Source organism: Mobula birostris, chromosome 8 (genome assembly GCF_030028105.1).
Source record: "Mobula birostris isolate sMobBir1 chromosome 8, sMobBir1.hap1, whole genome shotgun sequence".
NCBI classification, from domain to species: domain Eukaryota; kingdom Metazoa; phylum Chordata; class Chondrichthyes; order Myliobatiformes; family Myliobatidae; genus Mobula; species Mobula birostris.
Genome location: NC_092377.1, coordinates 73,949,323 through 73,976,779, shown reverse-complemented (window position 1 = coordinate 73,976,779; position 27,457 = coordinate 73,949,323). Strand labels below are relative to the sequence as shown.

General features: G+C 42.1%; 1 protein-coding gene across 5 annotated transcripts in view; it reads left to right on the top strand.

The window, feature by feature from the left end:
• The window catches only part of LOC140202214 (uncharacterized), a 245,481-nt gene that overhangs the window by 38,299 nt on the left and 179,725 nt on the right, over window positions 1-27,457 (top strand). For 4 of the 5 annotated variants that reach the window (XM_072267081.1, XM_072267080.1, XM_072267079.1 and 1 more), the window contains one exon: window positions 19,849-19,911. The exons of the other annotated variant lie outside the window; for it this stretch is intronic. In XM_072267081.1, coding sequence (XP_072123182.1) covers window positions 19,849-19,911 — 63 coding nt within the window. The remainder of the gene's footprint in view (window positions 1-19,848; window positions 19,912-27,457) is intronic. 5 annotated transcript variants of the gene reach the window in all.

The following is a 27,457-nucleotide window of genomic DNA, read 5'->3' as shown; positions in this document are numbered from 1 at the left end:
ATTGCTGGCAGTTATATCCAGTCCTCCCAACAGTGGCTGGGAGGTGGACCACAGGTTACAGCAGGAAATAGAACAGATGAGTCAAAAGTGCAATGTTATGTACTCATGAGAGATTTTTAACATGCAGGTCGATTGGGAAAATCAGGTTGGTAATGGATCTCAAGAGTGATTTTGTTGAATACCTAAGAGATAGCTTTTTAGAACAGTTTGTTGTTGAGCTTCCTTGGGGATCAGTTATACTGGATTGGGTGTTCTATAATGAGCCAGAGGCGAATAGGGAGCTGAAGGTAAAAGAACCATTAGGAACCAATGATCACAATATGATAGTGTTCAACTTGAAATTTGATAGTGAGAAAGTAAAGTCTGATGTAGCAGTATTTCAGTGGAGTAAGAGAAATTACAGTGTTATGAGAGAGCAGATGGCCAAAGTAAATTGGAAGGAGCTGCTGGCAGGGATGTCAGCAGAGCAGCAATGGTGTGCATTTCTGGGGAAAATGAGGAAGATGCAGGACATGTGTATTCCAAAAATGCAGAAATACTCAAATAGTACAACTGTGGCTGACAAGGGAAGTCAAAGCTATTGTAAAAGCAAAAGAAAGAGCATACAACAAAGCAAAAATTAGTGAGAGATAGAGGATTGGGAAGTTTTAATAAATGAACAGAGAGCAACTAAAATATCATTAGAAGGGAAAAAATGAAATATGAAAGCAAGCTAGCAAATAATATCAAAGTAGGTAGTAAAAGTTTTTTCAAGTATGTTAAAAATAAGAGAAATGAGAGTGGATATAGGAACGCTAGAAAATGAGGCAGGAGAAATAATAACAGTAACAAGGTGGACAAGGAAATGGCTGCTGAACTAAATGAGTATTTTGCGTTAGTCTTTTCTATGGAAACCTCTAGCAGTATGCCTGATGTTATAGTGTGTGAAGGAAGAGAATTGGGTGTAGTTACTGTTACAAGAGAGAAGGTGCTCAAAAAGCTGAAATACCTAAAGGTACATAAGTCACCCGGACCAGAGGAACTGCACCCTGGGGTTTTAAAAGAGGTATCATTAGAGATTGTGATGGCATTAGAAATGATCTTTCAAAAAATCATTGGACTTTGGCATGGTTCCAGAGGACTGGAAAATTGCAAATGTTACTCCACTCTTTAAGAAAGGAGGAAGGCAGCAGAAAGGAAATTATAGACCAGTTAGTCTGACCTCAGTGGTTGGGAAGATGTTAGAGTCAATTGTTAAGGATGAGGTGATGGAGTACTTGGTGACACAGGACAAGATAGTACAAAGTCAGCATGGTTTCCTTCAGGGAAAGTCCTGCCTGAGGAACCTGTTGGAATTCTTTGAGGAGATTACAAGTAGGATAGATAAAGGAGATGTAGTTGATGTTGTATATTTGGACTTTCAGAAGGCCTTTGACAAAGTGCCACGCATGAGACTGCTTACCAAGTTAAGAGCCCATAGTATTACAAGAAAATTACTAATATGGTTAGAGCATTGGCTGATTGGCAGGCGGTAGCGAGTAGAATAAAAGGATCCTTTTCTGGTTGACTGCCAGTGACCAGTGGTGTTCAGCTGGGGTCGCTGTTGGGACCACTTCTTTTTATGCTGTATATAAATGATTTAAGATGATGGAATAGGTGGCTTTGTTGCCAAGTTTGCAGATGATACGAAGATTCGTTGAGGGGCATGTAGTGTTGAAGAAACTGGTAGGGTGCAGAAGGATTTAGACAGATTAGGAGACTGGCAAGAAAATGGCAAATAAAATCCAATGTTGGAAAATGCATGCTCTTGCACTTTGGTAGTAGAAATAAATGTACGGACTATTTTCTAAATGGGGGAAAATCCAGGAATCTGAGATGCAGAGAGACTTGGGAGCCCTTGTGCAGAACACCCTGAAGGTTAACTTGCAGGTTGAGTTGGTGGTGAGGAAGGCAAATGCCATGTTAGCGTTCATTTCAAGAGATCTAGAATACAAGAGCAAAGACGTGATGCTGAGGCTTTATAAGGCACTGATGAAGCTTCACCCTGAGTGTTGTGAACAGTTTTGGGCCCCTCATCTTAGAAAAGATATGCTGGCATTAGAGAGGGTCCAGAGGAAGTTCACGAGGATGAATCCAGGAATGAAAGAGTTATCATACGAGGCATGTTTGATAGCTCTGGGTTTGTACTCGCTAGAACTTATAAGGATAAGGGGAAATCTCATTGAAACGTTTCAAATGTTGAAAGGGCTGGACAGAGTGGATGTGGAAAGGATGTTTTCCATGGTAGGGGAGTCTAGGACAAGAGGGCACAGCCTCAGGATAGAGGGGCACCCTTTCAAAACAGAGATGCGGAAACATTTCTTTAGCCAAAGGGTGGTGAATTTGTGGAATTTGTTGCCACGTGCAGCTGTGGTGGCCAGGTCATTGGTGTATTTAAGATGGAGGTTGATAGGTTCTTGATTGGACATGGCATCAAAGATTATGGGGAGAAGGTCAGGATCTAGAACTGAGGGGGAGATGGAAAAAAAGGAACAGCCGTGTTTGAAGGCCTGAGCAGACTCAATGGGCCAGATGGCCTCATTCTGCTCCTATGTCTTGTGGTTTTAAGTACAAACTAAAAAATGCAAATAAAGCTCAATGCTTTGATTGATGGCCTACTGTTTTATAATCAATGGATGAACTGGGATTAAATTGCTATCTCTTTTGGGGCAGGTGGGACCTGTACAAAAGGGACAGGTTGCACTTGAATCCGAGGGGGACCAATATTCTTGCAGGCAGATTTACTAGAGCTGTTGGGAGTGATTTAAATTAATATGGCAGAGGGATGGGAACCAGTATGATAGAGCAGAGGATGAGCCAGCAGGTTTGCAGGTAGATGATGGATGTAACATGAATGTAAGGAAGGACAAGTCAATGACTGGGCACAAATGCAGACAGCAAAGAGTAAAATTGTACCACAGAGGCAAAATTCAAAAGGGTGAAGAATGCAGGACTGAAGGTGTTGAACTTAAATGCAAGGAGCATTTGGAATAAGGTTAACAAACTTGGGGGACAATTACGGATTGCTCGCTACGACATTTTGGACATCACAGAGTTGTGGCTAAAAGAAGGACATAGTTGGGAGCTCAACATCGAAGGATATACTTTGTATCAAAAGAACAGGCAGGGAGGAATAGGCACTGGTGTGGCTCTGTTGGTAAGAGATGGAATTACATCTTTAGAAAGAGGTGACATAGGGTCAGAGAATGTTGAATCTTTGTGGGTGGAGTGAAGAAATTGCAAGGGTAAGAAAATCATTATGGGGATCATATATAGGCCTCCAAATAGTAACCAAGGTGTGGGGTTGAGATTGCAAAGGGAGCTAGAAAGAGCATGTAATAAGGGTAATGGTACAACTGTAATGGGGGACTTCAATATGCAAAGGGATTGGGAAAATCAGGTTGGTGTCAGATCGCAAGGGAGGGACTTTGTTGAATGCCTATGAGATGCTTTTTGGAGCAGCTTGTGCTTGAACCTACTCGGGGAAAAGCTACTTTAGATTGAGTGTTGTGTAACAAACAAGATCTTATTAGTGAGCTAAATGTAAAGGAACCCTTAGGAGGCAGTGATCTTAATATAACTGAATTTATACTGTAATTTGAGAGAGAGAAGCATAACTCACATGTATCAGTATCACAATGGAATAAAGGTAATTACATAGGCATGAGAGAGGAGCTTGCCCAGGTGGGTTGGAGGAGGATACTGGTGGGGATGACGGCAGAGCAGAGACGGCTGAAGTTTCTGGGAATAGTTCACAAGGCGCAGGATAGATCTGTCCCACAGAGGAAGAAGTTCTCAAATGGCAGGGGTAGGCAACCATGGCTGACAAAAGAAGTTATGGATTGCCTAAGTGCCAACCAAAGGGTATATAAGATAGCAAAAGTGAGTGGGAAATTGGATAATTGGGAAGCTTTTGACATCCAACAAAAGGAAATTGAAAAGCTATAAGAAGGGAAAAGGTGAAATATGAGGGCAGACTAGCCAATAATGTAAAGCAGGATACCTGAAGTCTTTTATCAGTTATATAAAGAGTAAAAGGGAGGTGAGAGTTGATATTGGACCACTGGAAAATGATGCTGATGAGGTAGTAATGGGAGACAAAGAAATGGCAGATGAACTTAATGGGTACTTTGCATCTGTCTTCACTGTGGAAGACACTAGCAGTGCGCCAGAAATGCATGAGTGTCAGGGAGCGGGAGTGAGTGCCATTGCTATTACAAAGCAAAAAGTTCTAGGCAAACTGAAAGGTCTTAAGGTGGATAAGTCACCTGGACCAGATGGACTATGTCCCAGAGTCCTGAGAGAGGTTGCTGAAGAGATAACAGATGCATTGGTCGTAATCTTTCAAAAATTACTTGATTCTGGCATGATCCCAGAGAAACAGAAGATTGCAAATGTCACTCCACTCTTTAAGAAGGGAGGAAGGTAAGAGAAAGGAAATTATAGGCCAGTTAGCCTAACCTCAGTGGTTGGGAAAGTGTTGGAATCTATTACTAAGGATGAGGTTTTGAGGCACTTGGAGACTAATGAGTTAAAGTCAGCATAGTTTCTGTGAAGGGAAATCTTGCCTGATTCTGAGGGATAATTCAAAGCTTGATGCATGGTTGCTAGGTTCTGTGGTCACTTGGTTCTATGTTTAAGATACAATTTACTGAAAAGCAGAAATGCTAAATTAATTCTCAAAATAAAGCAGACCATTCAAATTTTACTTACCTTACGGATACAGAAAATGGTTGGGTCATTTCCGTGTGTAATACACAGACATCCCACCCTGCAAAAACTCACTTCAGGGAGGTAGCACCGTCAATTTGCGGGAGACTCCCGGAACTTCCGGGAGAGGTGGGATGTCTGCAATAGAGTAGCTCCTTAGCAGCTAGCCAGCTAGTTTAAATAGCATTAGCTATGCTAATGAACGAATGACACCTGTTAAACTCACCTCAACATGCCTTTTACAGTCTTAACCCACCAGGGGCAATAGAAAAGTCACTGTTGCAAACAGCGCAGCGAGCAACACTTGTCATTATTTTTGACCCCTATTAGGCAGGGGTACACTTTAGTGTAGTCTGGAGTGACGTACGTTTTATATTTTCTTCTTTTGGAACACTCTGCCACTCTTTTTTTGGAACTCTCTTGCTCTCTCTATCGCTCGCTCTCTAGCTCGTGGTCGCTCTCACTCGCGCTTGCTTTCTTGCTCTTGTGCTCACTCTCTCGCTCTTTCTCGCGCGTTCTCTCATGCTCAATCTCAAAAAAATCGATTTCTGGGACATTGTATATAATTTCCAGGCGTCAGGGAGCCACTATCGATATGTGGGAGACTCCCAGAACTTCCGGGAGAGGTGGGATGTCTGAATGCAATGGACTGCTCCCAGCCACAGTCTTTGATGTGTCACATCTGCTCCTCACATTCAGTTTAATTCTCGTCAGGCTTGTTTTAATTTTTGTTTGGCAAATGATACAGAGGAAGATTATTATGAATCACAGTGTAGACCATTTAGCTTGAAATGTATAACATTCTGGGTCAATTTCTCTGGCTGGTTGATATTTTTGGAAAAGGTACTTCATTGAATTACTGCTGTACAGAAGTTACTGCTTCCTTGTGCAGCTGTGATTTGTGTGGTAGAAGCTACGGTATGTTAATCAGTTTCATGTCTATGTGTGAAGCTAATTGTAGAGCAAAGATGCAAATACAATTGATTTCTGAAGAAATTCATATCTGGAAGGGTGCTTTTTAAATTGACGTTAGGAATTGTTCAAGTTAGATTCATCTAATTATTCCTTTTTCTGCTTCCTATTTTCACTCTGTGCTTTCACACAACATTTTCTATTTACTGTAATATGATTTTGATTAGGTTTTGGAAAAACATTCTAGAATTCCAAAGATTCACAGTCCATTGAATCATGAAGCTTTTCCTCCTCTCAGTCATAAATGGCTGATCCTTTAACTGAGACCATTTCCCTATAGGTCTAGATATTCCAGCTCGGGTAATGGCCTTTTAGCATTTATACTTTCAAGCCGTCTATGGATTTTGTTAGTTTTAATGAAATTACTTATGTGTAGGTTGACTCTGTGGTTAAGAAGGCGTACGGTGCATTGGCCTTCATCAGCAGTGGGATTGAGTTTAAGAGCCGAGAGGTAATGTTACAGCTATATAGTACCGTGCTCAGACCCCACTTGGGAGTACTGTGCTCAGTTCTGGTCGCCTCACTATAGGAAGGATGGGGTAACTATAGAAAGGGTGCAGAGGAGATTTACAAGGATGTTGCCTGGATTGGGGGGCATGCCTTACAAAAGTAGATGGAATGAACTTGGCCTTTTCTCCTTGGAGCGACGGAGGATGAGAAGTGACCTGATAGAGTGCGTGGAATGGGCTACCGGCAATGGTGGTGGAGGTGGATATGATAGGGTCTTTTAAGAGACTCCTGGATAGGTACATGGAGCTTAGAAAAATAGAGGGCTATGGGTAACCCTTGGTAATTTCCAAAGTAAGTACATATTTGGCATAGCATTGTGGGCTGAAGGGCCTGTATTGTGCTGTAGGGTTTCTATGTTTCTATGTTTATTCATTACTTCTGGTAGGACAATCCCTTACTACAGGAATCAACCTACTTAACATTAGTTCCACAACCTTTAAGGCAAGAATGTCCCTCCATGGGTAAGGAGGTGAAAGGTTCAGAACTTTGCTCACACAAATCCAAAATTACTGTGCTATTTTGCGAATAATTGTGTTTTTACAGCATAGAGCCCTATTACCTATCCTGTCATTTTACCCCTGGACTTTCACTCTCCTAATTGTTTCCTTTGTCCAAAAGTTATCTACAGTAGAGCAACATGTAATTTTTCACCCGCAAATGAGGTATTGATAGAAAGGCAGGCTTTGCTATTTTGGTTTCTCCTGGGGCTGTGCGATTAAAAGACCTACAGTCTGCATTCTTTGTCCCTCAGTAAACTAGGAACCTAGAAAACCTAGAGGGATTAGGCCATTTGGAGCTCTATGCCAGCTCTGCCACTCAGTACGGTTGTGGCTGATCATTCAAATTCAGTTCCCTGTTTATTCTTTCTCCCCCTCTCCTTTAATCTTCTTAGCTATGCACGCTACTGTACATTGTGCTCCAATTGCTTGACATGTTACAGACTTCCACAGGTTCACCCTCCTTTGGATGATGAAATATCTCCTCATATCAGCTGGCTCCTCTTATCAATGGCCCGCCCTGTGTCATTCCCCACCATCGTAAACAACTTTCCTGTATCTCCTCTGCACAGTTCCATCATGATTCTTTATATTTTGACAAGTAAATATAAGCCCACTGATCCAAACATCCTTCAAACATCAGTCCTTGAAATAGTCACGTAAACCTTCATTTTACTCCTTCCAGAGCACTAACCTCCTTCGTTCCTCAGAAAAAAGGACGAAAACTGCTTACAATATGTAAGACTGGCCTCGCTAAGCTCTGTAAAATTGTAATAAGACGTCTCTTTTGCTGTATTCAAACCCATGGCTGAATCTGGATCTTGTTATCCTTTTCAAAATTCAATTCCTTTATGATTCCTAAGAAAACTATGAAGTATTTGTCCCTATTTTCTCAGGTAATGTCTAAATAACCTCAAAAGATATAAAGTATATTTGCTTCCAAACAACAGATTCCAATTGTGTTTTCATTTTTTCTTACCATGAACTTGAAACTGCCAATTTAAATTATTTCATAAGCAGCTTATACATTCTATATCCACTGAACCACATTAGTCAGCCATTATCTGGTGAACCAACAACTGTTGTGAACATGTGCCTGCCATGTGAAAATTCCGATCTGAAGCCTCGGGCAGAAGGAGAGACTTTTCCTTCAGGCACTGCCAGTTCAGAATGCAGAGGGAAAAAGATAAGTCTAGGCCAGGGCTGGGTATGAGAAGTTGAGCTGATGCTGAGAATTCCCAGCATCTTCTGTTTTTGTTTTAAAGTTTCTACATCAAAGCATATTTTTAAATTTTAATTTTTAATTTTTCAACTGCAGTGGAAATTGGGAGCTGAAGTTTTTTTAAAATTTATTATTTTTGTTTCATAGCCTTAACATACATACAGTTAAAGTCCAATGTAAAAAATTATCATTACAGTAAATCCACGTCACCACGTACAACCCTGAGATTCTTTTTCTGTGAGCATACTTAGCAAACCTGTAGACAGTAAATATAAATAGGATCTGTAAACTGTGCAAGGCAGATAATGAATAAATAGCAGTAAATATCGAGCATGAAATAACATGATAAACGAGTCCTTAAATGAGTGCAGTTATTCTCTTTTGTTCAAGATACTGATGGTTGAGGGATATAACTATTCTTGAACCTGGTGGTATGAGTCCTGAGGCTCCTGTACCTTCTACCTGATGACAGTAGTGAAAAAAGAGCATGGCCTGGGTGGTGGGGATCTTTGATGATGGATGCTGCTTTTTTGTGACAATGTTTCATGTTGATATGATCAATAGTTGGGAGGGTTTAATACATAAGGTATTGGGCCGAATCCACCTTTTGTAGGGCTTTCCACTCAAAGGCATTAATGTTCCCATACCAGGCCGTAATGCAGACAGACAACACATTTTCCACCGCACACCTACAGAAGTTTCCCAAGGTTTTTGTTGACATGCTGAATCTCTGCAGACACCCGAGGAAGTAGAGACACTGTTGTGCTTTCTTTGCAATTATATTTGTATGATGGGTCCAGGACAGGTCCTCTGAGATAGTAACACCCAGGAATTTAAGGTTACTGACCCTCCCCTCTTCTGATCCTACAATGATTACTGGCTCATGGGCCTCTGGTTTTCCTCTCCTGATGTCTACAATCATTTCCTTGTTCTTATTGACATTGAGTTATTATTGTTTTACATCACTCAAGCAAATTTTCAACCTCCCTCCTGTATGCTAATTCATCACCACTTTTGATAGTGTCATCAGCAAACTCGTATATGGTGTTGGAGCTGTACTTAGCCACACAGTCATAGGTGTTAAGCGAGTAGAGCAGGGGGCTAAGTACACATCTCTGCGGCGCTTCTGTGCTGATGGAGATTGTGCAGGAGGTGATTTTGCTAATCCAAACTAACTGGGGTCTACAAGTGAGCAAATCCAGGATCCAATTGCACATGGAGATAGTAACAGAAAAGCTAGCACAAAATCTGAAACTTAATTTATATTTAAGATAATAAAAGATTTTTTCAAAGATAACTAGGCTTTCCACCTACAATGCATACAACTGTAATACACCTGATAACATGTAATTTTTAATTTGTGATTTTATGATCTTCTGGGAACTGGTGAATATCTGATTTTTTTTTGTTCTGATTTATAATCATAAATACAGATTAAATGAGAAGAACAGATTTCTAGGAAGAGAAGTAAATCTCTCCAAAGACGAGCTGCATGTTTATTTAGTCAAAAATAAACCATTGATATAAGAGACCAAATATAACCTAAGTTAAAGAGAAAGGAAAGAGGCTTTTTTATAAATGAAAATAAACAATGCCAACCTAATTAAGTATACTTCTCAAACAAGTGTTTGATTTGTGATATAGTGGCATAATAAATTCCACAGTAGGATTCATATAGGATTGAAACCTAGGCTGTTATTGAGTTTATTGGTCTGGTTATTGGATCTTAAATGATTTCAAGTAAATTATGCCGTCAAATATTAAAAACACTGCACAAATAAGGAAATCACTTTTGTTTAATAACAATCAGAACATAAACATAGTAAATTTAGAATTTGTAAGCTGAAACAAGATTCACAAGCTCGGTTGTTTGTCAAATGGTTTTACCCAGGTTAGATTGAGTTGGATGAATTTATGCCCAAAGGAAATTGGATCTGGTTCTTCTGTGCACAATTCGCCTTAATGTATCAAGCATTTTCTCAGTATCAGTCATGCATCAAAGATGTCAAAGTCCATGAACCAAGTTTATTTCCTCCCTTGCTGATATAAATTGGAACTTTGGATATAACTGACAACTTCTGTTAAATACTCACAGAAACTGTAGAACTTTGTGCTGAAATTATTAATCAGACATCAGGTATTCCCATTCTGGCATTCATGTCTTAAACACAGCATCTGGCAGTTCAGTTTTTATTGCTTGGGATATTTGAAACCTTATCACTCGTTGTTCCAGCAATCTTAATTATAAAATCAAAGCATCAGAGCTATAAACAGCTGTGTCTGTCCTTTTGATCATCCTTTGCCCAGGCTTGCATGCTGCACAGGTCTTGATCAAGCCAAATGATGGTGTGGAAAATAGCTGTGCACATGGGAAATTGACATCATCTGCTGGTGACTAGTGGTGTTCTGCAGGAGTCGGCATTGGATCCGATACTTTTCGACTTATATGTTACTAATCTTGACAATAGAATGGATGGATTTGTGACCAAGTCTGCATATAATACAAAGATGGGTGGGGAGGTAGGAAGTGTTGGAGAAACAGAGAGGCTGCAGAAGTTGTTAGACAGATTTGGAGAATGGGCAAAGAAGTGGCAGACACAGTGTAGAGAAGTGTATGGTTATGTATTTTGGTAGGAGGAATAAAGGCAAAGACTATTTTCTAAGTAGGAGCGATTTCAGAAATCAAAGGTGCAAAGGGACTTCGGAGTCCCAGTGCAGGGTTCCTAAATGTTAACTTGCAGATTGTGTTGGTAGAAACAAAGGCAAATGCAATAATAGCATTCATTTCAAGAGGATTATGATATAAAATAAAGGATGTAAGCTGAGGTTTTATAAGACATTGGTCAGACCTCATTTGGAGTATTGCTGGGAGCTTTGGACCCATGTCTCAGAAAGGATGTGCTGGCACTAGCAGAGGAGGATCATGAGAATGATCCCAGGAATGAAAGGGTTAATATATGAGGAGCTTTGATGGCTCTGGGCCTATACTTGTTGAAGTTTAGTCATAGCCATAGTCATAGTCATACTTTATTGATCCCGGGGGAAATTGGTTTTCGTTGCAGTTGCACCATAAATAATAAATAGTAATAGAAATAGTGATAGTAATATTACTATTAGTAAATAGTAAATAGTAATAGTCATGGAAATAATAAATAGTAATAGAATAGTAATAGAAAAATAGTAATAAATAGTTAAATAGTAATATGTAAATTATGCCAGTAAATTATGAAATGTCCAGGACCAGCCTATTGGCTCAGGATGTCTGACCCTCCAAGGGAGGAGTTGTAAAGTTTGATGGCCGCAGGCAGGAATGACTTCCTATGATGCTCTGTGTTGCATCTCGGTGGAATGAGTCTCTGGCTGAATGTACTCCTGTGCCCAACCAGTACATTATGTAGTGGATGGGAGACATTGACCAAGATGGTATGCAACTTAGACAGCATCCTCTTTTCAGACACCACCGTGAGAGAGTCCAGTTCCATCCCCACAACATCACTGGCCTTACGAATGAGTTTGTTGATTCTGTTTGTGTCTGCTACCCTCAGCCTGCTGCCCCAGCACACAACAGCAAACATGATAGCACTGGCCACCACAGACTCGTAGAACATCCTCAGCATCGTGCGGCAGATGTTAAAGGACCTCAGTCTCCTCAGGAAGTAGAGACGGCTCTGACCCTTCTTGTAGACAGCCTCAGTGTTCTTAGACCAGTCCAGTTTATTGTCAATTCGTATCCCCAGGCATCCGCAATCCTCCACCATGTCCACACTGACCCCCTGGATGGAAACAGGGGTCACCGGTACCTTAGCTCTCCTCAGGTCTACCACCAGCTTCTTAGTCCTCTTCACATCAAGCTGCAGATAATTCTGCTCACACCATGTGACAAAGTTTCCTACCGTAGCCCTGCACTCAACCTCATCTCCCTTGCTAATGCATCCAACTATGGCAGAGTCATCCGAAAACTTCTGAAGATGACAAGATTCTGTGCAGTAGTTGAAGTCCGAGGTGTAAATGGTGAAGAGAAAGGGAGACAGGACAGTCCCCTGTGGAGCCCCAGCGCCACCGATCAAGAATGAAGGGAGATTCTCATTGAAACCTACAAAAGACCTAGATGCAGGGCCCATGGAGAGGATGTTTCCATTAGGGGGAGAGTCTAGAACCAGAGTGGAGAGCCTCAGAATTGAAGAATGTTCCTTTAGAACAGAGATGAGGAATTTCTTTAGCCAGAGAGTACTGAGTCTGTTGAATTCGTTGTCACAGATGATAGTGGAGATCACGTCTTTAGTATGTTTAAAGCAGAGTTTGATTCTTGATTAGTAGGGGTGAAAAATGTTACAGGGAGAAGAGGAGAATTGGGTAGAGAGGGCTAAATGAATTAGCCATGATCGAACGTGGGGCAGACTGGATAGGCCAAATGGCCATATTCTCCGATGTCTAATGGTCTTATTTCCTCCCTCCTATGTTCGAAGAAGGAAGTCTGAGAATCGGAGCGGGAGTGCGGAGGAAGCCATCTTTGAATTTTTCGGGTTTTTTTCCATCGGCGTTCAGAGAGGCGGGACTGCGCAGGCGTGTGACGCCGGGCGGAGAAACGCGGAAGATTTAAAAGGGAGACAGCCTCATACAGCGGGCAGCGTAGTTTGCAGGCTGCAGAGTGATCCGGGAGCAGAGTGAAGGCTTAAGGGCTTGGGCTCAACGGGATTAGGTGGAAACGGGCGAGGCGAGGAAGGTTTGGTATTCATTTTTTGTTGTTATTTGTGGAGAGGGGCAGTATGAGTGTGAGGGCAGTTTGTTGTTCTCAATGCTGGATGTGGGAGGCCCTGGAGTCTCCAAGCCTCCCGGATGTCCACATCTGCACCTGGTGCGCCGAGATGCAGCTCCTAAGGGTCCGCGTTAGGGAATTGGAGCTGCAGCTCGATGACCTTCGTCTGGTTAGGGAGAGTGAGGAGTTGATAGGGAGGAGTTACAGGCAGGTGGTCACACTGGGGCCACGGGAGGCAGACAAGCGTGTCACGGTTAGGAGGGGGAAGAGGAAGAGTCAGGTAATAGAGAGTACACCGGTGGCTGTGCCCCTTGGCAATAGGTACTCCTGTTTGAGTACTGTTGGGGGGGACAGCTTACCCGGGGGAAGCGACAGTGGCCGTGCCTCCGGCACAGAGTCCGGCCCTGTAGCTCAGAAGAGTAGGGAAAGGAAGAGGAGGGCAGTTGTAATAGGGGACTCGATAGTAAGGGGGTCAGATAGGTGATTCTGTGGACACAGTCCAGAGACCCGGATGGTAGTTTGCCTCCCTGGTGCCAGGGTCCGGGATATTTCTGATCGCGTCCAAGATATCTTGAAGTGGGAGGGTGAGGAGCCAGAGGTCGTGGTACATATAGGTACCAATGACATAGGTAGGAAAAGGGAAGAGGTCCTGAAAGGAGAATATAGGGAGTTAGGAAGGGAGTTGAGAAAAAGGACGACAAAGGTAGTAATCTCGGGATTACTGCCTGTGCCACGCGACAGTGAGAGTAAGAATGCAATGAGGTGGAGGATAAATGTGTGGCTGAGGGATTGGAGCAGGCATTCAAGTTTTTGGATCATTGGGACCTCTTTTGGCGCAGGTATGACCTGTTCAAAAAGGAAGGGTTACCCTTGAATCCTAGGGGGACCAATATCCTGGCGGGGAGATTTGCGAGGGCTACTGAGGTGACTTTAAACTAGAATGGTTGGGGGGTGGGAATCAAATTAAAGAGAATAGGAGAGAGGAGGTTAGTTCACAACAGGGGGATGGGAACAAGTGCAGAGAGACAGAGGGGTGTAAAATGAGGGTAGAAGCAAAAAGTAGTAAGGTGAAAAGTAAAAGTGGCAGGCCGGCAAATCCAGTGCAAAAATCAAAAAGGGCCACTTTTCAACATAATTGTATAAGGGCTAAGGGTGTTGTAAAAGCGAGGCTGAAGGCTTTGTGTGTCAATGCAAGGAGCATTTGTAACAAGGTGGATGAATTAAAAGTGCAGATTGTTATTAATGAATATGATATAGCTGGGATCACAGAGACATGGATCCAGGGTGAGCAGGGATGGAAGCTCAATATTCAGGGACATTCAATATTCAGGAGGGATAGACATGAAAGAAAAGGAGGTGGGGTAGCATTGCTGGTTAGAGAGGAGATTAACACAATAGAAAGGAAGGACATTAACCGGGAAGATGTGGAATCGATATGGGTAGAGCTGCATAACACTAAGGGGCAAAAAACACTGGTGGGAGTTGTGTACAGGCCACCTAACAGTAGTAGTGAGGTTGGGGATGGTATTAAATGGGAAATTAGAAATGCATGCAATAAAGGAACAGCAGTTATAATGGGTGATTTCAATCTACATGTAGATTGGGTGAACCAAATTGGTAAAGGTGATGAGGAAGAGGATTTCTTGGAATGTATGCGGGATGGTTTTTTGAACCAACATGTCGAGGAACCGACTAGAGAGCAGGCTATTCTGGACTGGGTATTGAGCAATGAGGAAGGGTTAATTAGCAATTTTGTTGTGAGAGGCCCCTTGGGAAAGAGTGACCATAATATGGTGGAATTCTTTATTAAGATGGAGAGTGACATAGTTAATTAAGAAACAAAGATTCTGAACTTAAAGAAGGGTAACTTTGAAGGTATGAGATGTGAATTAGCTAAGATAGACTGGCAAATGACACTTAAAGGGTTGACGGTGGATATGCAATGGCAAGCATTTAAAGATCACATGGATGAACTACAACAATTGTTCATCCCAGTTTGGCAAAAGAATAAATCAAGGAAGGTTGTGCACCCGTGGCTGACAAGGGAAATTAGAGATAGTATCAATTCCAAAGAAGAAGCATACAAATTAGCCAGAAAAAGTGGCTCACCTGAGGACTGGGAGAAATTCAGAGTCCAGCAGAGGAGGACAAAGGGCTTAATTAGGAAAGGGAAAAAAGATTATGAGAAAAAACTGGCAGGGAACATAAAAACTGACTGTAAAAGCTTTTATAGATAGGTGAAAAGAAAAAGATTGGTTAAGACAAATGTAGGTCCCCTACAGACAGAAACAGGTGAATTGATTATGGGGAGCAAGGACATGGCAGACCAATTGAATAGCTGCTTTGGTTCTGTCTTCAATAAGGAGGACATAAATAATCTTCCGGAAATAGTACGGGACAGAGGGTCCAGTGAGATGGAGGAACTGAGGGAATAACATGTTAGTAGGGAAGTGGTGTTAGGTAAATTGAAGGGATTAAAGGCAGATAAATCCCCAGGGCCAGATGGTCTGCGTCCCAGAGTGCTTAAGGAAGTAGCCCAAGAAATAGTGGATGCATTAGTGATAATTTTGCAAAACTCTTTAGATTCTGGACTAGTTGCTGAGGATTGGAGAGTGGCTAATGTAACCCCACTTTTTAAAAAAGGAGGGAGAGAGAAACCGGGGGATTATAAACCGGTTAGCCTGACATCGGTGGTGGGGAAAATGCTAGAGTCAGTTATCAAAGATGTGATAACAGCACATTTGGAAAGCGGTGAAATCATCGGACAAAGTCAGCATGGATTTGTGAAAGGAAAATCATGTCTGACGAATCTCATAGAATTTTCTGAGGATATAACTAGTAGAGTGGATAGGGGAGAACCAGTGGATGTGGTATATTTGGATTTTCAAAAGGCTTTTGACAAGGTCCCACACTGGAGATTAGTGTGCAAACTTAAAGCACACGGTATTGGGGGTAAGGTATTGATGTGGATAGAGAATTGGTTGGCAGACAGGAAGCAAAGAGTGGGAATAAACGGGACCTTTTCAGAATGGCAGGCAGTGACTAGTGGGGTACCGCAAGGCTCAGTGCTGGGACCCCAGTTGTTTACAATATATATTAATGACTTGGATGAGGGAATTAAATGCAGCATCTCCAAGTTCGCGGATGACACAAAGCTGGGCAGCAGTGTTAGCTGTGAGGAGGATGCTAAGAGGATGCAGGGTGACTTGGATAGGTTAGGTGAGTGGGCAAATTCATGGCAGATGCAATTTAATGTGGATAAATGTGAGGTTATCCAATTTGGTGACAAAAACAGGAAAACAGATTATTATCTGAATGGTGGCCGATTAGGAAAAGGGGAGGTGCAACGAGACCTGGGTGTCATTATACACCAGTCATTGAAAGTGGGCATGTAGGTACAGCAGGTGGTGAAAAAGGCGAATGGTATGCTGGCATTCATAGCAAGAGGATTCGAGTACAGGAGCAGGGAGGTACTACTGCAGTTGTACAAGGCCTTAGTGAGACCATACCTGGAGTATTGTGTGCAGTTTTGGTCCCCTAATCTGAGGAAAGACATCCTTGCCATAGAGGGAGTACAAAGAAGGTTCACCAGATTGATTCCTGGGACGGCAGGACTTTCATATGATGAAAGACTGGATCGACTAGGCTTATACTCGTTGGAATTTAGAAGACCGAGGGGGGATCTTATTGAAACGTATAAAATCCGAAAGGGATTGGACAGGCTAGATGCAGGAAGATTGTTCCCGATGTTGGGGAAGTCCAGAACGAGGGGTCACAGTTTGAGGATAAAGGGGAAGCCTTTTAGGACTGAGATTAGGAAAAACTTCTTCACACAGAGAGTGGTGAATCTGTGGAATTCTCTGCCACAGGGAACAGTTGAGGCTAGTTCATTGGCTATATTTAAGAGGGAGTTAGATATGGCCCTTGTGGCTAAAGGGATCAGGCGGTATGGAGGGAAGGCTGGTACAGGGTTCTGAGTTGGATGATCAGCCATGATCATACTGAATGGCGGTGCAAGCTCGAAGGGCCGAATGGCCTACTCCTGCACCTATTTTCTATGTTTCTATGTTACTCCTCCTCCATTGTGCACTCTCCCTCACCTTCACGGCAGCCTCATTGTAACTGCTTAGTGCCATACTTTAACCATTGCATGGGTACTTTAATGTATGACATTCTTCCCAGACAGCACCATGGCAAAGGCAAAGGGTTTGGAAATTTTCATTCAGATCTTACGTTAGAACATGATTCATGGAGTAAATTGCCATTTCACGGTTTATCCATCCATCCATCTATTTATTTATTTATTTATTTATGTATTTATTTATTTCTATCTGGAGATACGACATGGTAACAGGTCCTTCTGTTTTATCTATATTTTGTTTTGCTTGGTATTAGTGTTATATCCATGGGGAAGGACCACAGTGTAGGGTTCTCCTGTCACTGGTGAGGGAGGGGCTGGGTTGAGGGAGGAAGTCCCTCATTTATGAGGTTTAGGAAGTCAAGGATCAGATGGGTCTATTGAGGAATATAGGGTAGCAAGAAAGGAGCTTAAGAAGGGGCTGAGGAGAGCAAGAAGGGGGCATGAGAAGGCCTTGGCGAGTCGGGTAAAGGAAAACCCCAAGACATTCTTCAATTATGTGAAGAACCAAAGGATGACAAGGGTGAAGGTAGGACTGATTAGAGGTGAAGGTGAGAAGATGTGCCTGAAGGTTGTGGAAGTGAGTGAGGCCCTCAATAAATACTTCTCTTCGGTATTCACAAATGAGAGGGAACTTGATGACAGTGAGGACAATATGAGTGAGGTTGATGTTCTGGAGCATGTTGATATGAAAGGAGAGGAGGTATTGGAGTTTTTAAAATACATTAGGACGGATAAGTCCCCGGGGCCAGACGAAATATTCCTCAGGCTGCTCCACGAGGCGAGGGAAGAGATTGCTGAGCCTCTGGCTAGGACCTTTATGTCCTCATTGTCCACAGGAATGGTACTGGAGGACTGGAGGGAGGCGAATGTTGTCCCCTTGTTCAAAAAAGGTAGTAGGGATAGTCTGGGTAATTACAGACCAGTGAGCCTTACGTCTGTGGTGGGAAAGCTGTTGGAAAAGATTCTTAGGGATAGGATCTATGGCCATTTAGAGAATCATGGTCTGATCAGGGACAGTCAGCATGGCTTTGTGAAGGGCAGATTGTGTCTAACAAGCCTGATGGAGTTCTTTGAGGAGGTGACCAGGCATACCGATGGGGGTAGTGCAGTGGATGTGATCTGCATGGATTTTAGTAAGACATTTGAGAAGGTTCCACATGGTGGGCTTATTCAGAAGGTCAGAAGGCATGGGATCCAGGGAAGTGTGGCCAGGTGGGTTCAGAACTGGCTTGTCTGCAGAAAGCAGATGGTCGTGGTGGAGGGAGTACATTCAGATTCGAGGGTTGTGACTAGTGGTGTCCCACAAGGATCTGTTCTGGGACCTCTATTTTTGTGATTTTTATTAACGACCTGGATGTGGGGGTAGAAGGGTGGGTTGGCAAGTTTGCAGACGACACAAAGGTTGGTGGTGTTGTAGGTAGTGTAGAGGATTGTCGAAGATTGCAGAGAGACATTGATAGGATGCAGAAGTGGGCAGAGAAGTGGCAGATGGAGTTCAACCTGGAGAAGTGTGAGGTGGTACACTTTGGAAGGACAAACTCCAAGGTGGAGTACAAAGTAAATGGCAGGATACTTGGTAGTGTGGAGGAGCAGAGGGATCTGGGGTTACATGTCCACAGATCCCTGAAAGTTGCCTTACAGGTAGATAGGGTAGTTAAGAAAGCTTATGGGGTGTTAGTTTTCATAAGTCGAGGCATAGAGTTTAAGGGTCGCGAGGCAATGATGCAGTTCTATAAAACTCTGGTTAGGCCACACTTGGAGTACTGTGTCCAGTTCTGGTTGTCTCACTTTAGGAAGGATGTGGAAGCATTGGAAAGGGTACAGAGGAGATTTACCAGGATGTTGCCCGGTTTAGAGAGTATGCATTATGATCAGAGATTACGGGGGCTAGGGCTTTACTCTTTGGAGAGGAGGATGAGAGGAGACGTGATAGAGATATACAAGATATTAAGAGGAATAGATAGAGTGGACAGCCAGTACCTCTTCCCCAGGGCACCACTGCTCAGTAGAAGAGGACATGGCTTTAAGGTAAGGGGTGGAAATTTCAAGGGGGATATTAGAGGAAGGTTTTTTACTCAGAGAGTGGTTGGTGCGTGGAATGCACTGCCTGAGTCAGTGGTGGAGGCAGATACACTAGTGAAGTTTAAGAGACTACTAGACAGGCATATGGAGGAATTTAAGGTGGGGGGGGGTTATATAGGAGGCAGGGTTTAAGGGTCAGCGCAACATTGTGGGCCAAAAGGCCTGTACTGTGCTGTACTATTCTAAGTTCTATGTTATTATAGTAAGATACCACATAGAGGGCTACATGAGTGGCAACAGTGCTACAGTTTGATATGTAGGAATGTAATAGAACAGTATTGAAAGCATCAACTTTGAATACAAAGAATGAACAGGCATTGCACATTTTATACATGTGAATAATTAAAAAAATTGTGAAGTTTATTTTATTGAATAAAATTTATGTTATATGCAGCTTAAGTTTAAAGCTGCAGAAAAAACTGTAGCCCAATTTCTCGATTTGAATCTAATAGCAGATTAAAATAAAGTGTCTTTCATGTGAGTGGCCTTCGGAATTAGTTTGTAAAGTCGGTCTCGCCCTCCCCATAATAAGGTGCATACAACACTCCTTGTAAGCTATACATGGGAAAGAGCTAGGCTGCACAAGAATAGCTTGCACTAAGTAATGCCCAAATGAAGTTTAGCAGGGGAGAGAGTTGGAATCCACCCAGTCATTTCCACTCCAGAGGACATGTGTGCTAAAGAAAATATAAGCATGTGACAGAATTTCTAATCACTTGTGTTTTACAGCATTTTAACAGTCATCAAAATTGGGTCCTGACAGGGCAAATTCTGAAAGTCCTAACAATAATCTGTTAAGTTTAATTTAGAAAAGGCTCTCAAAAATTTCAGTTGCAAGTGTTTAAACCAAATTGTAATCCCATTTATAAATGTGCAAGTGACTGGCATATCTCAAAACTATTTGGAGCTTTTATTGTTTTTTATGTTTGTCTCCTCCCAGAGAAAAATTGAGATGCTGCGATCGATTGAGCCTATGCAGGGTTTCAAAGGTGCTGCGGTCAAGGTGAATTTACTTCTTTGTTCCTATTTTGCTGTACCTGGAGATTCAGTGGGATAAAAGCAAATCCTGTAAATGCAACTGATCACCTATAATGCGGGGAATTCTTTTTGTTCAGATGAAAGGTCAGCATCCTGAAAAATTGATGCCGTCTGAATAGCTGAACATTTACAGCATCTTCTGTTGTATTTCAGATTTATAGCAACTACAGTATTTCATTTTCGTTCTTTTATTTGTCACTGATAATTATACCTCCTCAAGCTGTGGTGTTGCAATTTGTTTGATCAAGGTTAAAAGTGATATTTCATTAAGTGAAATTTAACTGACTGCAACTTTAGACTTTTATTATAGGGAGTCATTTGGACATTAATTTTAATCTTGGTATCAGCTTTGCTATTTCTGATTTTTGGAGCCATGGGAAACTTCAATACTCACAGTAGGCTGTCAGGTGTGCTGCTCCCCTTCTGAGATGTGATATCTTTTCTGTACTCTTTCTTGACGTATGTGACTCAAATATAGAACTATACAGAGTGGCACTTCAACATTTCAGTACTATTTCTAGATCCCAAGCTCTGGAATTTGTTTCCTTAATTTCTCCACCTCTGTCTCCTCCATTAACCTATTTCTTCAACTAAACTCATGGCAATCTGTCCTGTTGTCAACCTATGTGGCTTTGTTTCCAATTTTATTTAACACTCTGGTCCTGTGAAATGGGATGTTTTACTGCATCAGACTTGTTTAAACATACACTCAGTGGCTACGTTTTTCGGTACAGGACTGGAACCTGGTGTTGTCTTCTGCTGCAGTAGATCATCCAGTTCAAAGTTCGTTGTGTTGTGTATTCTGAAAGGCTCTTCTGCACACCACTGTATTAATATATGGTTATTTGAGTTGCTGATGCCTTCCTTTCAGCTTGAACCAATCCAGCCATTCTCCTCTGATCTCTCTCAACCACAAGGTGTTCTTACCCATAGAACCATTGCTCACTGGATGCTTCTTCATTTTTCACACCATTCTCTGTAAACTAGAGACTTGTGCATGAAAATCCCAGGTGATCAGCAATTCCTGAGATATTCAAACCACCATGTCTGACACCAACATTCATTCCATGATCAATGTCACTTTGAACATATTCTTTCCCCATTTTGATATTTGGTCCGAAAAACAACTGAACCTCTTGACCATGTCCGCATGCTTTTATGTATTGAATTGCTGCCACATGACTGGTCGATTAGATATTTGCATTAATGAGGTGTTGCTAATAAAGGGCCACTGAGTGTAGATTGTGATTGTTGATGTAATGACTTCATGACTTGATCTCCATTGGCATTACATGCGGTTAGTTAGAGAATAATGGAATAATGCAACATTGTGTAAAACAAAACAAAGTGCTGAATAATTGCAGAGGATTACAGTGCTTAAAAAGGCTATTCACCGGTGTCTGCTGCAGGCCTGCATTAATGCTTTACTCAAACCATACCCTGTCCTTACTCATGTAAATCCATCAACGTAGTGATCATCTCCATCTTGTAACTCTTTAAATGCATTTATGTAATTTATTTCAGCCACATACTGTAAAGGTATTCTTTATTTCTTATCTTACATTCTTATCGCTCTTCAATTCCTGTTTGATTTCATGTTAAATATATTGTATTAATGGTCTGTAGTTAAGTTGCAAGTGGAAACATTTTCTTTGCATCAGTGGTACCACAAACTGAGTGATTGCCTTTTTCCTCAGAGAAGGCATTCTCCCTTCCCTTTAACAGTATTCAACATGGCTATTATAATTTGAAACATTATTTTAATAAGGGTTGTGACACAGCACAAATTTCATTGCTAAAAGAGTTGAAACAATAGAACCAAGACAGTGTTTTTATTGCTGTATTGTCCTTCACCATTTTCTCATGGGATTCACCTAATTACCTGCAATTCTAGTTGTTAAAATAATTCTTAAGTCATAATGACGTTCTGCAATCATGTACTAAATGCCGAAACGAATGCAGCTCCCTCTAGACCACGTGCAATCTCAGTGCTACCCAGAATAAGTCCTTGCATGAGTCACCACTGCTTCGTGTTACTCAGCTTCCCACACTGTAATTATACTGGCAACAAAGCCATAGCACACTTACAGTTCGTGCTCTCAAACTCGCCTATGATGAGATTATTGGGACCCTTGCAATGCCATCTGCAGATTTACAGTAAATTATTGTGCACTTCACACCTCAGATTATTATTTTTTGTTACAGAGAATACAAGTCTCTGGGAAGATCTTTCCCTCTAAGGATTTTGGATTAGTGGCTGGATTTTAATAGTGACATTTTGAGGGCCAAGTTATAATAAGCATGTTGGGTGACAGATGGAAAATAAATGTAGCTTGCAATTTGAGCAGAGTACCTGCCCAATTGGGACCAGAGAGGAAATAAAGTGTGTGTGTGTGTGTGTACTGTAGCTATATTATGTAGCTGAAATTATATTAAACTGAGTCTCTGTTATTACACCTGACTTTACATGCAATCCATTAAGATGGATTAGTGCACCAGGTAATGAAATGTATTGCTGTGACATTCCCTCTGTACTTGTGAATTGTGCCTTGAGAATGTTCCACAATTTGTGCTGAATGACTACTGTATATATAGAAGCTGAGCAGTTTTATGTTTTTCATTGATGTGTCTGGCATCACCAATTATTGGTGCAGGTTTGGGATTGCTCATGAACTTTGTACAAAGACAGTGCCTAGTGTCCGCTGTTATGGTTCACTCATTGGGTGTTTCTGACTGCTTGTGAACTTCATTGTCTTTTGCTACCATTCTCAGGGTGGAAGTCACACTGCTAGAAGTCGAATATTTGAATCCAAGGAGCCTAGCTTATGTTAGGTGTTGCTGACAGACGTTGTTGGTGTTCTAGTAGATGTCAAAACTCTTGAACTTTGCATCCATTTGTTCTTCACTTGGTTTCAGTCTGTAAAGTCCCTTTGCACAGCAGCATGCTGCAATTTTTAACCATTTAAATAATAATCTGCTCTTTCATTTTTCCTTCCGAAGTGGATGACCTCGCAGTTACCAACATTGTATTCTATCTACCAGACCCTTGCCCACTCACTTAACCTATCTATATCTCTCTGCAGACTCTCTGTATCTTCTGTACAATTTGCTTTTCCACTCAATTTAGTATCATCAGCAAACGTAGATACACTACACTCGTTCTCCTCTTCCAGATTGTTAATGTATATCATGAACAGTTGCAGTTGCGGTCCCCGTACCGACCCTTGCGGCTCACCGCTCACCACTGATTGCCAACCAGAGTAACCCAACTCTGCTTTCTATTAGTTAACCAATCCTCTATCCATGCTAATACATTAGCCCAACTTTTTGCATCCTTACCTTATGGATAAGTCTTTTATGTGGCACCTTATTGAACACTTCTGCAAATCCAACTAAGTAACGTCCATCTGTTCCCCTCTATCAACTGTGCTCATTATATCTCAAGGAACTCCAGTAAGTTTGTCAAACAGGACCCGCCTTTGCTGAATCCATGCTACGTCTGCCTGATGGATCTATTTCTTTCCAGATGCCTGCCTATTCCTTCTTTAATGATGGCTTCAAGCATTTTCTCAACTACTAATTAACTGACCTATAGTTACTTGCCTTTTGCCAACATTCTTTTTTTGAATATTTATTGTCTTCCAATCTGCTAGGACTTGCCCAGAGTCCAGAGAACTTTGTTAAATTATCACCAAAGCTTCAACTATAACCTCTGCCATTTCTTTCAGTACCCTCAGATACATTCCATCAGGACCAGGGGACTTAACTGTCTTCAGGCCCACAAGTATGCTCAGCGCTACCTCTTTAGTGATAGCTATTGTATCAAGGTCCTCGCCTCCCACCGTATCCATAACATCTCTCTTTAGCATATTAGATGCGTCCTCCACCGTGAAGGCCCACCACAAAATAGTCATTCAAAGTCTCGGCCATTTCCTCATTACCCAATATCAATTCCCCCTTTTTGTCCTCCAAGGTAATTACATTCACTTTAGTCACACTTTTTCGCTTTATGTAATTATCAAACCTTTTACTGTCCGCTTTTATATTTTGTGTTAGTTTACTTTCATAATCTATCTTCCGTTTCTTTATTGCTCGCTTTGAGGTACATTGTTGCTTTTTAAAGTTTTCCCAATCTTTCAGTTTCCTACTACTCTTAGTGACTTTACATGCATAGGCTTTTAGTTTGATGTCGTCTTTTATTTCCTTAGTTATCTAAGGTTAGTTCTCCCCACCCTTGCTGTCTTTGCTTTTAACTGGAATATACTTTTGTTGAGCACCTTGAAAAATCTCTTCGAAAGTCTTCCATTGTTCCTCAACTGTCCCACCATATAGCCTGTGTTCCCAGTCTACACTAGCCAAATCTTTCCTCATCCCATTGTAGTCTCCATTGCTTAGGCATAACACACTGGTTTTAGATTTGACTATTGCACCCTCCATTTGTATGAGAAATTCAATCATACTGTGATCACTCTTTCCACGAGGATCCCTAATTGCAAGATCACTAATTTTACCTGTCACATTGCGCAGGACCAGATCTAAGGTAGCACGTCCCCTTGTAGGTTCTGTAACATGCAGTTCAAGAAAGCCATCATGTATGCATTCTATGAAGTCCTCCTCAAGACTGCCTCGACCAAGTTGATTCACCCAATCTATGTGCAAGTTAAAGTCCCCCATGATAAATGCTGTTCCATTCTTACATGCCTCCGATATTTCTCTGTTTATTGCCTGTGCCACTGTAATGTTATTATTTGGTGACCGATAGACAACTCCCACCAGTGATTTTTTTCCCTTTAGTATTCTTAATCTCTTGCCAGATGAATTCAACAGCTCCTTAGATGTTATATCATCTCTCACTATCGCCTTGATCTTATCTTTAATTAAGAGCGCTACATGGACCATGACAACTGGATCTTTCCCCTCCCACTGCAAATTCCTCTGCAGGTCAGATAAGATGTCCCGAACCTGGGCACCAGGCAGGCAACACAGGCTTCAGGACGCTCTATCCTCGCGACAGAGAATTCTGTCCATTCCCCTGACCATACTATCCCCAATTACCAGTGCATTTTGTCCTCTTTCCCCCCTCTTGAATGGCTCCTGGAACTACGGTGCCACAGTTAGGTTGCTCATCCTTCCTACAGCCCCCCACTCTCATCCGCACAGGGAGCAAAAATCTCAGACCTGTTGGACAAGCTCAAGGGCTGAGGCTCCTCCAACACTGTCTCTTGGATCCCACTACCCACCTTACTCGCAGTCACACCCTCTTGTCCCTGACCACAGATTGAATTTGAGACAGCTAATCTACTGGGTGTGACTACCTCCTGAAACAGAGAATCCAGGTAACTCTCTCCCTCCCTGATGTGCCTCAGTGTTTGAAGCTCAGATGCCAGGCCATCAGCTTTGAGCCTGAGTTCCTCGAGCAGCCAACACTTGCTGCAGATGTGGTCACCAGGAACCACAATGGGGTCCACCAGCTCCCATATTATGCAGTTACAGCACATCACCTGATCCTGCATCATCTCTACTTTATTAAATTAGCTGTAATTTAGTGACTTACCTGTGCCTCCTTGACAAAGCTTCGACCCCGCTCTATTTTTATTTGCTCCTGCTAATGGATCGCAAATCGATTGGCCTGTGAAACACTCCTTTTTTAAACTCTTCTTCCCGACATGTGCGAAGCACTCCCTCTCTCTTCAAATCGATTGGTCCGTCACTAATACGCCGAGCCCCTCAAAATGCTCCTTTTTAAACTTTTCTCCCTGACCTGTGCGAAACTTGTTTTCTGCGAATTGATTGGTTCTCCGTTAATGTAACCTACTCTAGAAACTGCTTCGTATTGTCTTACCGCATTGCCTTCTATTTTTCTAAGCTCCTTGTACCTATTGAAGAATCTCTAAAAAGACCCTATTGCATCCGCCTCTACCAACTGTTGCTGGCAGGACACTCCATACACCCACAACTCTCTGTTTAAAAAAACTTACCTCTGACGTCCCCCTTGTACCTACTTCCAAGCACCTTAAAACTATGCCCCCTCGTGTTAGCCATTTCAGTCCTGGGGAAAAAACCACTGGCTCTCCACATGATCAATGCCTCTCATCATCTTACACACCTCTTTCAGGTCACCTCATCGTCCGTTGCTCCAAGTGAAAACACTCACGTTCACTCAACCTATTCTCATAAGGCATGCTCTCCAATCCAGGCAACATCTTGTAAATCTCCTCTGCACTCTTTCTATAGTATCCACATCCTTCCTGTAGTGAGGTGACCAGAACTGAACACAGTACTCCAAGTGGGGTCTAACTAAGGTCTTGTATAGCTTTAATATTGCCTCACGGCTCTTGAACTCAGTCCCATGGTTGATGAATGCCAACACACCATACGCCTTCTTAACAACACTGTCAACCTGTGCGGCAGATTTGAGTGGAAATGGACCCCAAGATCTCGCTGATCCTCCACACTGCCAAGAGCCTTACCATTAATTTTATGTTCTGTCTTTAGATTTGAACTTCCGAAATGAATCACTTCATGCCTATCTGGGTTGAGCTCCATCTGCCACTTCTCAGCCCAGTTCTGCATCCTATCGATGTTGGGCTGTAAACTCTGACTATTCACAACACCCCCAACTTTTGTGTCATCAGCACACTTACTAACCACTCCTCATCCAGGTCATTTAATAAAATCACAAAGAGAGGTCCCAGAACAGATCCCTGTGGAATACCACTGGTCACTGTCCTCCATGCAGAATACGAACCATCTACAACCACCTTTTGCCTTCTGTGGGCAAGGCAATTCTGGATCCACAGAGGAAAATCTCCTTGGATCCTATGCTTCCTTACTTTCTGAATGAGCCTTGCATGGGGAACCTTATCAAATGCCTTACTGAAATCCATATACACTACATCCACTGCTCTACCTTCATCAATGTGTTTTGTTACCTCCTCAAAGAATTTAATTAGGCTTGTAAGGCATGACCTGCCTTTCACAAAGTCATGCTGACTAATCAGAGTATGTCTCTCTAAATGCTCATAAATCCTGCCTCTCGGTATCTTCTCCAACAACTTTCCCACCACTAAAGTAAGACTCACTGGTCTATAATTTCTTGGGTTATCTCTACTCCCTTTCTTGAATAAGGGAACAATATTTGCAACCTTCCAATCCTCTGGTACTTCTCTTGTCCCTATTGATGATGCAAAGATCATTGCCAGAGGCTCAGCAATCTCCTTCCTCTTTCCACAGTAGCCTGGAGTATATGTCATCCGGTCCCAGTGAATTATCTAAATTAATACCTTTCAACAGCTCCAGCACATCCTTTTTCTTAATGTTTATACACTGAAGCATTTCAGTCCACTGTAAGTCATCCCCACAATTGCCAAGGTCCTCTTCACTGGTGAATACAGAAACAAAGTATTCATTAAGTACTGCTGCTCAATGCACATGTTTCCACTATTGCACCTGATTGGTCTTATTCTCCACATGGCTCATCCTCTTGTTTTTCACACACTTGGAGAATGCCT